Source organism: Habropoda laboriosa, unplaced genomic scaffold (assembly GCF_001263275.1).
Source record: "Habropoda laboriosa isolate 0110345459 unplaced genomic scaffold, ASM126327v1 scaffold33, whole genome shotgun sequence".
Lineage (NCBI taxonomy): Eukaryota > Metazoa > Arthropoda > Insecta > Hymenoptera > Apidae > Habropoda > Habropoda laboriosa.
In genome coordinates, this window is record NW_017100187.1 from 880,803 (window position 1) to 895,863 (window position 15,061).

Sequence of the window (15,061 nt, forward strand, 5' to 3'; positions counted from 1 at the left end):
CATTAGAGGAACCACACACAGATTGTCCGTAGGCGCTGGTAGAAGCCGGTGTGCCGAGGTTAACTGGCGTGGAGTTGGTTTGCTTTCAGTACGCGACGAGACATCTCTCGGTGTGGTTCTCGCAACTACTGCTATCGTCCTCGGCAATCTCCGTCGTCTGTTACGGTTTTTCCCCTTCGAGAGTTCCACACGAGGCTCGAAAACCCGACGGTTTCCCACTTGCAGTGCGAAACAGATCGCGAACAGGGAAAAGGAAAGAAAAGAACAGGGCGCACAACTGGGTCAGAATGAACGAGAGAGACTTGCAGTTGGCCAAGGCGATGGTGGACTTGGAGCTGGACGAAAGTGCACCGAAAAAAACGGCCGTGTCCAAGATGCAGGATAAACAGCAGACGTTCAGGTGAGCTCGCGCGTCGATATCGAAGTTTTCACTTTTCGATAAGACACGGTGACGTCGATAAAGCGACCGAGAGACGATCGATCAAAGCGTGTGCATCGTCTGGAGAGGATCAATGGATCGATAGGTCGTCGTGGAATCCTGTTTGAATGGACCATGCGCCGTGCATGCGACGTCACCACGCGATCTGTTGTTGTCGTTTCACGATACTGCGTGTCTTCCTTTTTCTCCTCCTCTTCTTGTCTTTCCGTAAAGAGGGACACGCACGTCTACGGTTATAGCGCACACACGTGATTATAATTAATAGAGGCGGCTGGCTGAAAATAAATTGGCAAGCTGCGTGTGCCTAGCTTCGACAATGAACGCGCCACGAGCGAGTGGGTATTGTATTCGCGTTAAAAATAAAAAAAAAAAGGAACACGCTCATTGATCGTGGGGACGTAGATAGAAGTAAGTATGTGGCCGTGAGATTTCCTTGAAAGAAAAGCTAAAGGCAGCGGAAAGCGTGTGCATCGATTAGCTCACGTATTAGGTCACGAATGCGCCTTCCTGTTCGTGATACCAAAGTGCAACGATGGTGTAACCGTTGGCATAATTACCTTTGAAAAGCAATCGGTCCGAGTTCATTTTCCTCATCCGGCATACACATTCGAAAGAAGAAAATTTGCAATTCAAATTCTCGCGTAGAATACTGAACTCTCTTTCCAACGATCGATCCTTTTTCTCTTCCTTATGTTGTCTCGTTCGTAATTAGAGGAATAGATACACGGGGAATACAATTCGTAGCCTTGGTTCTTTATACTACGTAGGCATAGAAACCCTTCACCGCGAGAGAAGAATTGGGCGATCTAGGCCAAGGCTGTGAAGTGCACCTTGCCTGCTTCTTCTATGTGTCTTACTACACTGTGAACCAATCGAGGCGAGAACGGCCAAGAGGGTTCGATTCGAAGGAACAAAAGGGCCTGGCGGTAACGAAGTCAAGGAAATACTGTTTGAGGTTAACGTTTACACACCGCTATCGCGTGCATTTGTCCGTTGAATCGTAGGAAATGTAGCACTCTCTCGATGAATCACTTCCTGGACAGGTGGCTGATAAAGAATTTTTGCAAATGGGAAAAGAATTGATAGGACCACGTGACCAGGCTGTTCCAGAACAACGTCTAACTTATTCTTTTTCTATTGAAGCCACACGCGGTGCGAGTTAATGGTCGATTGCTTGGAGGAAGGGGAGTCGTTAAGGTAACGCAGTTTTCTACTTTTCTACCGCACTTTACCCTGCAACTGGCGCCATCAGTATCATTTCGTTGTCTCGTCTCTTACAACCGCCTATGTAGTCGTACATCGGTAACGCTTGAATCCCTCCGCACCTTTTCATTTTAACAACTCCACACGCACCTTCTGGATGCAGCACAATTTTACCGTTCTGCATGAAATTGTATTCGTAGAATCCCTTGTCGAAACTTTGAACCGACAGGCTCTACACGCAAACACACACACACACACACATACATGTTGAAAAGGAACAAGCTCTCGATCGAACGTGTTGCAAATTAACCTTGAGCCTTAGAAGAAACGTTAAGATCGAAACGAGTTCCGAAACGAATGCAGGAAAAAAGGCGTTACACAGCCTCTTTCCTCGTTGAAATTACGAAACTCGAGAGTCAAAGGAACGTCCGAGATTATTTCACTCCCGAAATCGACGGGCAACCGTTAATCAGACGTTCGAGCGGCTAATCATGCCCAGAAATAAAACAGATCGCGAGATTATGCGAAAAAACGTGCAGATGGAAAAGCCGTCCTTCTGGTCTGGAGCCTGTCTATATTTGTCGGTACACCTCGATCAATTTCAAGATCATAATGTCATTGTCGCGATTCAACGGTAATAGTTGTCCCATACGTACGCGGAATGAACAAGCGTGTTTCCTTCTCTGGACAATTAGAGGATCGTTGCGTGTCTCTGACCGATGGAATCTTTGGGCAGCAAGGAAAGAAGAAGAAGAATCTACCATGTGAGAAGCGTTTATCGTTCGACAAAGATAAACGGAATGTCAGTTTACGTAGATGCGATTAGACGCTTTATCTTCGTTAAAGCTAGGGTCATCATCACCGTAGAGGATCTTTGATCTCGCGAGAAAAGTATCTCCCTTCCTGGAAGATGTGACGTGATATCTCGGGACGTTCTACTCACGTTTCGTAGATCTAATTGTTAGATTCTCGGGCCACGAATCGTATTATAAGTATGTTACCTTGTGTTTGCCGAAGTGACATAACACACATCTACATATCGTCATCTCGTGCTCAACGGTATCTCTGAATTGCGTCTAATTGAGAGATACGATAAATTCGCGTGTGCATAATCAGCTTATTTGGTAGCTTGATATGACCCAGATAAGAAGATTTTCTGCCCACCCTGTTGTACGTTGGATCGGTTATATCGTTCTCACGACAGAACACCATTATGCGTGTAGCAAGGAGTTCACTGTGGTTCCGAGAACGTGGTAACGAGAGAAGAGACAGGCGTGTAGTTGCGAGATTAATCCGAAGTTGTTTTCAGACAATATAATCACGTGCCCGCTAAGTGGTGGTGTATACGATAAAACGCGGTTAGAGAGAGATTAGTTGGAGGAGCGAATTCGGGAATCGTAGATCAATCAAGAATCACGATGCCCGGTACCGAGCACGCGAACAATCTTTTCTGGTCGCCGGTTTATGTCGCTGGGTTATCGCCGAGGTTCCCCTCTTATCGTTGAGAATTCCTTTTTCTCTCTCTCTCTTTTCCTTCTTTCCCCGACAATGGTTTGCCGATGGATCGAAAGTGTACGTTGTCAAGAGACGGTTTCAGTATAGTGGTGGCTGGTATATAGTAATGCAACGTGGTGGAAGCGTCCTGGGTAGGGCGGTTTTGCTCAAACGACACTCGATTATCGCTAAAATTATCAGGTATGCCGACGACGGTCGTCTGTGTCCGACACGTGGTTATCGTTGCTCGATAATTGGCCAACGCCGATCGGGGAAATTTTGTCGATAAATAATTCAATGCCGAATTGTGCCAACGATAAGGAGAAACTGCAAGTGCTGGTAGATTGTCACGTAATTTGCAGCTCTTTTCGAAAATTTTCATTTCTGATTTCTATAGAATCACGACGTTTTATCAGTAGAGTGTGTGCAAAAGTTGAAGCGAAATCGTCTGGGAGATTTGGTCGTTTCGGGGGAAAAAATTGATCGACGGTGGAATAAAAATTACGAGAACGTCGTGTCAGTGTGAAAATAAATTTTCGAGGTGAAAAAAAAAGAATTGCTGCACTGCCCGGGAATCGAACCCGGGTCGCAAGAATGGGAATCTTGCATGATACCACTACACCAGCAGTGCTAGTTGCAGTCCTTAGCTCGCTTTCGCGAGAATATGCATCGTGTGTTTGCTAACTTATCGATGTTATTGCACGTAAGAACGAAATATCTCCGGGGAAACTATGTTTACGTGAACATTAGCAAGTCAATCGATCGTTGTACCAAATGAAAATTTATCGTTTCTAAAGTTCACGTTATGCAAAGAAACTTTTCCGCGGAAAAAGAAGAAAAGGAAAATTGCATACGTGAAATGTCAAAACGTGAAACGCACACGATACAAGTTCTTGCACAAATGTTTTTCTGCCTGCATGTGTGTTTGTAAACCACTGTGTGTACGTTTTTCATTTTCGCCTCGAAGCTCGATTGCATTGGTAAAAAATATTTCGGTGTTTGGATAACGATCTTTTGCATGCGTAAGAGAAAAATTCTGACCTGAAGAGAGAACGGTGACAATGGTCGAGAGAATTGAACTCGAACGAATTGCTCGCTGCATTTCACTTCGTCCCTTCCTACGACACACTTTTGTTCACGCTTCGACCAACGTCACCCGTTACATTTCTACAATTTTCCACTTTCCTGCTCACCGTGGCAATTTAACGATACTCGCCGAACAATACTCCTCTAAAGTGGAAGGACGCGAAATCTCGTTGTTAACCGCAATATCATTTTATGTTCCTCCATGAGAAAGTGTCTCATTTCACGCTTCCTTCCCCTAGAAAGTTCTGTCAACCCTTTACGTAGAAAGTGAGACACCGATCAGTTGCATAATTCGCAATCGGACAGCCATCTCAATTTTTAGAAACTTCGCTTTTCAATAGCCAAACGAATTACCGAAAATAATTCATGATAAAGCGCCTTGCACATCTATACGTCATTCTGGAAGGGTTAAGTCGAAGATTCATCGCTAAAATTCGATCGTTTGATCATTCGGAAGATTGCGAGGTGCGACATATTAACCCTTAATTTCTCGCGAAGAATTTACGTTAAACAATTTAAGGTAAAACTGAAGACTAGATTTTAAATTGATCTACGGCAGAATTAACGCTGATCTAAGACTTGCGAGAGAACGACGGAGACGATGATACGGCCCTGTCGTGTTTCTCCGGTGGACATTTCGGTCTGGCCACAGGTCCCATCGGTTTTGCAACGCGTCGTGACGGCAGCCGCAATAAATTTTGATCACTTTCATACCATAATTGCATTACGCGCAACTGGTTTACAGTTATGCCTTACGAGCCCGACTTGTTATATATACACTCGGCGCTGAATGTATTACTGTTTATTATGCAATCGAGGGGCGCCTCTCGTGTTCGCGGCAAATATTTTCATTTCGAAGCCTGAAGTAGAGCCATCTCTATTCCATAACACGTCCAGTCAGCTAGAAAACCGTTCGATGAGTCGCAACATGCGGCAGCACGCGAACCTTTTCAACAGCATTGGGACACGAAGTCGTCGACCGGAAGTCGACCAACCACGGGCTCGTCTTATCAAGATGTAACGTTTCTCGAGGGTGGGGACAAGAAAGGAAACGGCAGCGGAGCTTCTGGACATTTTTTCCCTTCAATCTTATCGAAGAAAAAAGTGCGACGTAAATGGAAAAGATATTGGATACTCGACGAAGAAGAAGGAGAAGAAAAAATGGGTCAAGCTTGACGACGCAACTCTAAGGTCTCCTCCTCACAAATGAACCAGTTAATCGTTCGTTCGCCTTTCATTGTCGCTTTCACCGATTAGAAGCCCAGCCTTGCACAGGGTAGAGGCGCTCCATAGAGGCAAGACGTCTCTTTCAAAGCTAACAAAGGAACACCGAGGAGCACCCGAGTGCACGTGTTGCCTTTCGTTCAAAGAACCATCTGGAATCGAACGCTGAAAGCAACAAGTATACACACGCCGAATTTCTCTCTTCCAAAAATCCAGTGATATATATATAGATACGAATATTGTAATTCGTATTAGAGTGACGTACAAGTGAATACTGTGGCACCGTTTTCAGTTCTAAAAAGTAACTGCAGATATTTTCATCGAGGAGCACCGATGTGTCGGTGGTCGCGATTCAATATATTCCTTTGGTCGCTTCCTTGGCATTTTTTTTATCAGGAACACTGAGATAGTACGTGACGTATGGTGGGGAGAGGCGCGAGTTAGAAAGCCCTAAGTGCCTTTCAGAGGCTGCAGCCGGTAAAGTCGTTGCTCAGTGAACTCGGAGCGGTCGTCGATCGCGGTACTCTCGGTGTCGTTCTTTCTCCTTCTCCTCCGTCTCGGTTCGAACAACTTTTATATCAACCTCTATGCTGCGATCGATCGATAAAAATCGATTCTACGGAGCACCGTGTAAAATCCAAACGCGTAGACGTGGTGGTGGTGGCTCGTAAAAATATTCCTTTAGTCCGCGACGATACGTTTTAACTAGAATTCCCGGCCTTGTAAGTATGCTTTCTCTTTTAAAAATAGTTGCGCGTAATTTCGCGATCGAACGATTACCTCCGCCGCCAGTGGTTTTACGCAGCTCCGAACAGGTGTGATAATTCGTTTATCGGAACCGCGGGGTTCATCGAGAGAGGAGGTGTTTGATAGACGAAGATAACGGCAAAATTTGAAATTGTAATTGGTCATCGGCAGACAAAGCCTCGTGAAAATTCGATAGATTTTTCAACGGAAAGAGAAACGACCGATAATTCCGAAGTGAAATTGAACAAGTGAAGGAAGTAGGTCAGAAGCTCGCGGTAAAGTCCGATGGAATCACGAGCGTTGTAAATCAAACGTAGTGAATAAAAATTTCTCGTAAATCGTGTTTGTCACGAGTGTATAGATATATATATATATATACACGTCGTTTCAATTTTTCACGACGCGTCAATTGCGCAGCACTTATTAACTTTTACGCGCACGCACGCGTCCATCGAACAGCTAACGAACGCTAGTTTTTCCTTCTTCTTTCCCCGTCGTTTCTAGCTTCGATCGTGCGAGAGAAACGCTGGCCCAAGTCCCTTCCAACTTCGAAACTAGAAGGAAAGAAAGTCGGTGCGTCGTAGGGCGTTTGAAACTACCGCGCGTAAATTCCAGCGTCACGTGACGATCAGCTGTTTAATATTAGAGATCCGTCGCTTTGATCGTGCTCGATCGAAATCGTCGGAAGTTTCCACGCGAGCCTTTACACACACACACACACACACATACCTCCCCGACAAAAAGAATCAATCATGAAATACCATAGGAAATAGAAGATACGAAGAAGAATGCCTGGAAGTGTGGTAGAAGAACATGTGCGTGACTCTGTCGAACGTTCGTCGTAGAGTGTCCCAGCTACCATCCCACACTTGTTGCATCGAGTAGACTGAGAACGATGGGAGTAAACGCGCAATAAATTGGAGGAATTGGCATGAGGTTGTTGAAGTGACTCGAAGCGATGTTTCACGGATAATGAACATGGTGAGAGAAAAGCAAAGACGTCGAAGCGTGAGCGAAATGCTCGACTGGCGATGCATGGCGAGGAACAAGGGGAACCTGGTCGGTGTGGACGACGCCTTCACCGACGTGCCTTTCCTCGAGGACTACGACAAGGACCCGGAAATGCGTCGCCGGAAACGTTCCGGTACTTGGCCGTGAGTAATTGCCTTTTGCAACCCCTTCGAAAGTGGCAACGAATAATCCTTCTTCCTCGTTTTTACAATACCAGTCGAACTTTGTCAGATTACATTAACAAACGAAAATTACGATGGTAACGTGTTGGAAATTGTTCCATTCGATGAAATTTCGCGAAGATAGTCTTCAACTCCGGTATGGTCTAGTGGCTAGGATACCTGGCTCTCACCCAGGAGGCTCGGGTTCGATTCCCGGTACCGGAATGAATAATTTTTGTCTCGTAATTTCGTATTTTATATCTTGAAAATTATCCTGTCTATGTAGAAATTGAAGGAATTGTTATGTTGTTTTTTTTTTTTTTTTAATTATTAGACGAGTTCGTTAATGGAGTTAAAGTGGCGAGTAAACGGACTGTGTGATTGGAGATGAAAAGTAAGGCGAGCTGGGCTCGAAGCTATCGCTCGAAACCAGTATAAGGCTGTTCAATTTCGTAATTAAACTGGAACCGCGTAATCCGATTCCAATTCGTGAGAAACTTGAGCGAAGTCGTTTGTGCTTGCTCAATATTCCTGCCTATACTCAGGGACACCATCGATGCCCCCTCTCGCCCCTGCTGTTGCAAACTGACGATTTGTCTCTCTGGTTGTACAGGAGAGTGATTGCACAGTTGGTACGCGTCGATCGAACACACGCTCAACTGTTCGTATCGTTCGCATTGTTTTTTCGCAAAACGAAGTTGCGTAAAATAGGGTCAAATAAAATATCAGCAGAAAATAGACGTAGTGAGGCACGCGACGTAGTTGATTGGTCGTCCGTGAGCGCTGAGCATGCGTGCGGTACGCCGGGCGTCGCGACGCCAGCCATTGATCTGCACATGGCATTCACGGACGACTTTTGCAATTTCACAGTGACCAAGTGGGTGTCCCTCTCTCTCTCTCTCGAGATTCGACGAAAAATCCTCGACAATCCGTGAAAGAAACACCGTGTAACATTCATCGAAAGAAACACAATACGATCCATCGAATGAAACGACGATCATCATCATCCACATGGACGAAGAGAAACGAAGGCACGGCACACGTTGGTTAATCTAAATCCGTGGTGTTGGCGACATGTGGCGTCGTAGCTATCAGACGGCGTATGTTTGAACAGTGCATCGTTTACATAATATAATACAGTAGTCATAAAGTGTTCACAGAAATTTCCAGTAAGTGTAGTGTAGCTGCTAACCTCTACGTAGAATGAGGTTAATTGTGTCTCACGACGTAAAATAATCGGGTGTATGCGCGAATTCAGGCACGTCTTAGATGTCACGTTTTTTCCATCGTATCATTTCTTCCATCGATGTCTCTTCACAGAAAAATCACGATGAAAATGAACTTGAATTAACCATCTCTCTGTAAAACAAGTTATTCGCGAATTATAAGGATAATTACATGGATGTACTCGTGATATATCCAGGCAGAATTTCAGTCGTTTGTATTCGAGTAGAAAAATTGCTGGATGAGACGTTTGTCCTAGGTTATGTCGAAGTTGTGTCGTAGGAAAGCTGGTCCCCGAGAAGATGACGTTGAACGATCATTAAGCGCGTACACACATCGTCGCACGTTGGTTCGCAACGAGGCCTCTCTTGAGTACCTGTTCGAATCGCTTACGCGAAAGGTGGGAGTGATTTTTTGTTGCTCCTTTCTTCGAGAGCGAGAACGCGTTCACCTTTCGCCGTGTGCATTCCATTTTAGCAAGGCTCGAGACGATGGCCCCTATGGGGCTCCCGTAGGCTTCTGTTGCCCGATGGCGCCCCCGTTGCTGTACAGCTCGCGGTGGAATTTCAGAAATTCACGTTCGATGCAATCGATTACCGAACCGGACACGTCTCCGATCGTTTTCTCCTTTAGCAGATCGAGAAGGGAGCGAGCTGGAAGGCAACAGGTTGGGAAAGAAAATCGACTCGGGTCGGTGGTGTTTTGCAAGGCTTGTATAGTACCTTCGTGCATGGGAATCTGGGCCAGAGGCAGCGATTAGGGAATCCACGTGACCCGGGAGGTAACAAAAGGGCCCACCACTTCTCTCCCTTTCCTCTCTTTCTACGTTCTTCTTCTTTTTTCTCTTCTCTTTCTTTTTTTTTTGTCTTCTCTTCTTTCGTCAGGGACTGGCTGTGTTTCCCTCTCTTTCGTCGTGTTTCTCAATCAATCGAGAGAAAGTCCCGTGCGTTGGATAGTTGGATCGGGTGAAACCGAGAGGAAAAAGTTGCCTAATGATTTCGGGAAGATCGTCAAAGCGATATATCTACGCTCTGTCAAATTCTTTACGTTTTTCTTCTTCTTTTTTTTTTTTTTCTGGATAATTTCGTCTGTCGGTTATCTTCCTTGTGTGCCTCGTCGGTTAGATAGTTATGAATATAGGCAAGGTTTCTCTGATCAACAGAGACGATTGACGGCGCTTGTAAGAGGGCAATAGATCGGACAGATATTTAAGACGATATGACATAATCGGGTATCGTTATATAATTCTCGGGGTTAGTGTCGACAAGAACCGTAGAGTTTACGGTGTACCGACGGTTCCGTAGAAAGAATCCCATAATTGTCGACTACCTCCGGTCCGATCGTCATTCTGCGTGCAGCTACCTTGCGATTCGGTCCTTTCTAAAGGCTCTACTGTCTCTCAACAGGCACATGTCTGTTTTAAGAGCACCGCCGTCACGTCCGTGATTAATATCGATTATTTCTCGTTACCAAGGGACAGTGACACAGTGATGTGAGAATATTTCGTGTACTTGTGCCGCGGTGAATTATATTTCGGAGTTTCGAGAAACGGGGAGAGGGGAATATGTGAATTGGTGCGAGCCTGGCTCGCCACACAGAATAATACATAAACGATGCTGTTCGTTGTTGCTCGATCTCATCTTCGAGTTCAAGGTTAATAAATTGATACTTGTTTAAATCGTCCCGTCGTCGTCGTCGTCGTCATTTTTCGTCGATCACACAAAGACGCGATCTGTCGGAAGGACTCCCGGGATTCGTTCGTTCGAAAATGCCGATAAAGGGAACACGCCAGGTTAGGAGAGACGATTGAAATTCTAACGGAAAGAGCAAGCAACGTAGTTGCGTCCTTGAGACTGAATCTTGCAGTTTCTTGGCAGCCAAGCTCGAACGAAGGACATCGTTAATTTCATATTAACCGATTTTAATGATCAGTTCCGCAAAAGAGAAGAAAAAGAGGAAAAAGAAGGAGATTTTGCAACGTTCTCGAAAATCTTCGGCGCTTCCAGCCCACAAATTGTCGGATTTTTACGTAACTCCTTCCTCCACCTCCCTCGGAAGTATCGCGAAGAAAAACTGCTATCATCAGCGGAGACACTCGAGCCTTGTCGACCGACGTTCCGCGCGATGCATCGTTCGTGTACTCTGTACTAAACCACTTGTCCCCCGTGTTTACATATAGATAAAGAATTTCTATATAATCCAGCGATTTTCCACGCGGAGAACAATATATAAGTTAGATTATTCTTAGAAAGCATTGAAAAATGACGGACCAAGTTTCACCTTTGCTGGACATACCAACGAACGGATGCTTCGATGACAATTGCGTTTTCCTCGATCCTCTGGGAAACGGAACGATCACATCGTCAACGGAGAACGTCCAGCGAAACAGGGTGCTCAGGTAGAAGTTCTTCCTCCTTCAGAGTGAAAAATATACGAAGTTCACTTGGTTTTCTTAAAACAGAAAGTGGCAAACAAAAAAAAAAAAAAAAGAAAAGAAAAGAAACGCGACAATGTAGAGTAAAAACGTGATTGTACAGTGGGCTGCTAAAAGTGAAGACAAAACGTAAATACGACGGACTGTGCAAATTTGCACGGTTATTAAGACAAGAGGAGGTTATTAAAACAATTGTTTTCCTTAAGCTATAGGCATTTTTTCTGTTACTTAACGTGCTCTACGTCAAACCGAAAGAATACACGTTATTCTTGATTATTCATATTCCCACTGACGCGTATGCATACACATCATTTACATGTTAATTTCAATTGCCCGTAGATTATTAACGTGTTCGTAAAATCGATCCGAAGCATAAACAAGAAAGATATCACGTTCCGTACCGGAACAACTTCCGTCACCTTACCAGTTCATTATCACCTAGAAATTATGCTTAATTCTTTTCTTTCGTTCACTTCTTGCCGTACTACTTAACCGATCTATTGCGGTAGCGGCGATAAATCACGAATTACGCATGGTTGTTCGCATGTTTGAACACAATCATTTGCATGAGTACATTGTAGTAGTAAGAGTTGAAAGATCTTCCAAGAGTATGCGCATTTCTCCGATTGTTCTCCATTAGAGAAAGACCACAGAGAATTGTCTATTGTCCATTCATTTCCCCCTCGATTTTCGTCTAATCATTCCAGTTTTATTTTTCTGTTTCGCCCACAGGAGAACGAGAAGTCTGAATGCACCCAGCCCTATTCAACAGTTTGGGCCATGCGGGCGCATCATGAGGAATTCCGCGATGGTCATGTAAGTAATCTACCGTTTTCACCGTTGAAAATGCCAATTTTTACCTTCGAAAGTCACGCGGAATTGATTCGAAACTAATAAGGAGAAAACAAAACTCCTCCTCCGTTCCTATCTCTAACTGGACGAAAGCGACGCAAAAAAAGCGCGGGGTACACGCGACTATCTTGACCCAATTATCCGTGACAATGACTCCTCGAGCGAGCCTAAGCGTTGTTTTGTCAGCTTGGATTAGAAAGCGGCTCTATAAATCCTCGGTACAGCGGGAACACATTGTGCCGAAGCAGGTCGTGCGATCTCTCGAGATCTCGTTCTTTCCACGTAACGTATCTTTATTAACGCTATTATCAGTGTGACAATGACGTTACGTAACGACCAAGTAAAATGCTATTCTACATGCATAGAACGTTTCTTTGTGTAACGCGTTAAACGCGATACACCGCGTTGCTCAACTAGGAAGTCGCGTTTCTTTCCACCTCTTTGTTTTCTATATCTGACACACGCGGATGGAGTAAATCTAAGGATGCTGCGCGTCGACCGAGCTATGCTCCCGGCAAGGTTGATCAATTTTCACTCATCGCGATTAAACAACGGTCGCGCGTTAATTATTCGTGGCTGATCCAGAGACGTGCGCGATTCAACGAGCGGATTCCTAGGGAGTATACGTGAACAGAAGGCGAAGGAAATAGAAAGAAACAAAGTCACCCGGTGATTTTCATTAGCACACAATCGCGCTCGAATACGAATCGATAAGATTCCCACGTTGCGCAATTCGAGAGAAGCTACCGACGATGAGTCGGATATTTTGTCGAGTACAATCGTCAATTCTAATTTGCGTGAAAGAACGTCAATTGCAAAAACTCTCCTTTACTCGTTACGAAATCTGTTTTCCAAATTTCCTTCCTGGAATTCGTCAGGCCTGGCCAATTCGCAGGAAACCCGAATATGTTGACCGTTGAAGAATCGCGTGAAAATGTGAAACACAGAAGGAACTTCCTCCAGATTTACCCGGGAACACGTTGAACGGGGAAAATAAGGCAGAAAAACAGAGAAATTGTGCGGTTCGAAGTGTATCGTGGCTCGATAGGCGGTTAATTAAGTCGACGGGTGTTCACGTCACGAGCAAACAAACGCACGTGAATCACAGTTACGCGCCTCGTTTCGCATAATATGCAACATGAAAAGAAACCCGCGTGCGGCTTGTTTCTTTGCCTGCATACTCTCCGCCGGTGCGCTTGCGCGTCGTCCGATTGTTTACCGTTAAAAAACGTAGTGCCGTGATCGATCCACGTTCAGTGCGAGCGCGACGCTCAATCCGGTATCACATCATGGTTGGAACTGTCAGGTAGGTTTCTTTTGACAAATTACCGCCGTCCAGCGCTCCCGGGCCGTCTTTTATCGGCCTTCTATCGCTGGGACACTTATCGGTCACGCGCCTTTCTTTGCCAATTAAAACTTCACCGATCCACGGTACGCAAGAGAGATCGTGACTCGGTGTAATTATACAATTTCAGGCCACGTTTTCTGCCTCGTACTTTGACCCATCTGAGAATCACGAAACTTTCAGATATCCCACGTTCTCTCTTTTTTCTTCTTTCTCGTCCGAGTTACTCCTATTGAGAATTTCGCGTCGTTGATAAATTCGCGGATTGATAAGAGGAGAAACGGTGAACGCGTTACACGCGTTCGTTCGCACCTTTGATCCCGCTGCGACCCTAATTCAACGATAATCTCCCACCGAGGCCCCCCCGGTTCGATCGATTCCCCTTGTGTGAAAACGGGTTCAGGTCGCCTACGGAAGCGCGACGACTGTATCTTTTATTAATGTTAAACAGACGGTGTTTTAATTTGAAATTATACGCGGTAAATATCGGGTGTTGTGTTTAACGGAGTCATCAAGAATACGGTTCAGTTTGCCCTTGGTCGCTGAAGATTCGTATCAATCGGAGCATAAAGCACGCCTCTTCTCGCCAGTATTAATCGTCCCACGACACGTTCGATAGCGATACTTCGTGACAAGATGCACATATTTCTGTAATCTTTGCTGTTTTACCCGTATAATCTGCGTGTACACTGGTATCGCACGGAATTAGCATGTTGTTTCCTTCCAGGACCATACAAGATCCAGCCTCGCAGAGGTTGACGTGGTACAAACCGCCGCTCACCGTCCTGGTCATCAAGAAAGTCCGCGATTCCTCTGTACTGCCGCCTTTCGTCCAATTAGTCACATGGCTGATAGAAGTAAGTATGATTCAACGTTGGACGTTACTCGAGATAATTACCGTTTTTCTTCAATTGAACTTTTCAGAATTAATCGATGTAAATCTATTACGTTAGAAGTAATTTCGAATAAATTATCTAATTAAAATAATTCATTGCTCGCGAATGGAGCTTTTGCAAAGTCTATGACGAAAAGCCGGGAAAAAGCGGTTCTCCGAGTCGTCGTAAACGAACCGAGAACCGGATGGACTGAAAACTGTGGAAACTATGCTGGAAGTAGTCGCATGAATTACTCAAACGACATAACGCTTTAATTCTCGTGATCGTAGTCCACCTAGTTTCCTCGAGGTCTGTTCTCCGGGTCTATCGATTCATAACACGTGACCCGACAACTTTTTACCATATGCTTAATCATTGATGACTTTGCTTTATAGCCTGTCCACGTCACGAAATTGACGTCCAACTTTTTACAGAACGATTAAAGAGCAGGTGTTGCCCTTTACACGTTTCGTTTCTTCCGTGATCATATCACGTCGATGCATGAAACTTCACGTCTCTGTTAATTTTTCTCACACAGGAGAAACGGATGGTGGTGTTCGTAGAGGCGTCTGTTCTCGAGGATCCGGGCTTAGCTAGGGATCCTAGATTCCAAGGAGTTCGAGACAGGCTGCAGACTTTCAGAGATGGAACAGACGATCTTCAGGTAATTATTTTTCCCAATTTTAACGTAATTCTCTTCGCTGGAAGTTTACTGAAAATTTCACTGAAATTCTCATTCAAGGATCGTATCGACTTCATCGTCTGTTTGGGTGGCGATGGAACCCTCCTCTACGCCAGTTTGCTGTTCCAGCAATCTGTACCGCCGGTGATGGCGTTTCATCTCGGTTCCTTAGGGTTCCTCACACCCTTCGAGTTCGACAATTTTCAAGAACAGGTTACGAACGTTCTGGAAGGTAAGAATTGTTTTCCGTTTTGCTTCACGTTAAGACTGAAATAATCAACGTC

At 45.0% G+C, this 15,061-nt stretch overlaps 1 protein-coding gene and 2 non-coding genes across 4 annotated transcripts in view; 2 read left to right on the forward strand and 1 right to left on the reverse strand.

Moving 5' to 3' along the window:
* Nucleotides 1-3,696: 3,696 nt before the first annotated feature.
* On the reverse strand, nucleotides 3,697-3,767 carry Trnag-ccc. Its single transcript has one exon. It is a non-coding gene; the product is annotated as a tRNA-Gly (tRNA).
* Nucleotides 3,768-5,959: 2,192 nt separating this feature from the next.
* The window catches only part of LOC108579715 (NAD kinase-like), a 13,004-nt gene continuing 3,902 nt past the window's right edge, over nucleotides 5,960-15,061 (forward strand). For both annotated transcript variants that reach the window (XM_017943318.1, XM_017943319.1), the window contains exons 1-6: nucleotides 5,960-6,168; nucleotides 6,960-7,347; nucleotides 11,756-11,839; nucleotides 13,948-14,077; nucleotides 14,634-14,759; nucleotides 14,838-15,009. In XM_017943318.1, the coding sequence (XP_017798807.1) occupies nucleotides 7,166-7,347; nucleotides 11,756-11,839; nucleotides 13,948-14,077; nucleotides 14,634-14,759; nucleotides 14,838-15,009 (694 nt within the window). In that variant the 5' untranslated portion in view covers nucleotides 5,960-6,168; nucleotides 6,960-7,165. The remainder of the gene's footprint in view (nucleotides 6,169-6,959; nucleotides 7,348-11,755; nucleotides 11,840-13,947; nucleotides 14,078-14,633; nucleotides 14,760-14,837; nucleotides 15,010-15,061) is intronic.
* On the forward strand, nucleotides 7,519-7,590 carry Trnae-cuc. Its single transcript has one exon. It is a non-coding gene; the product is annotated as a tRNA-Glu (tRNA).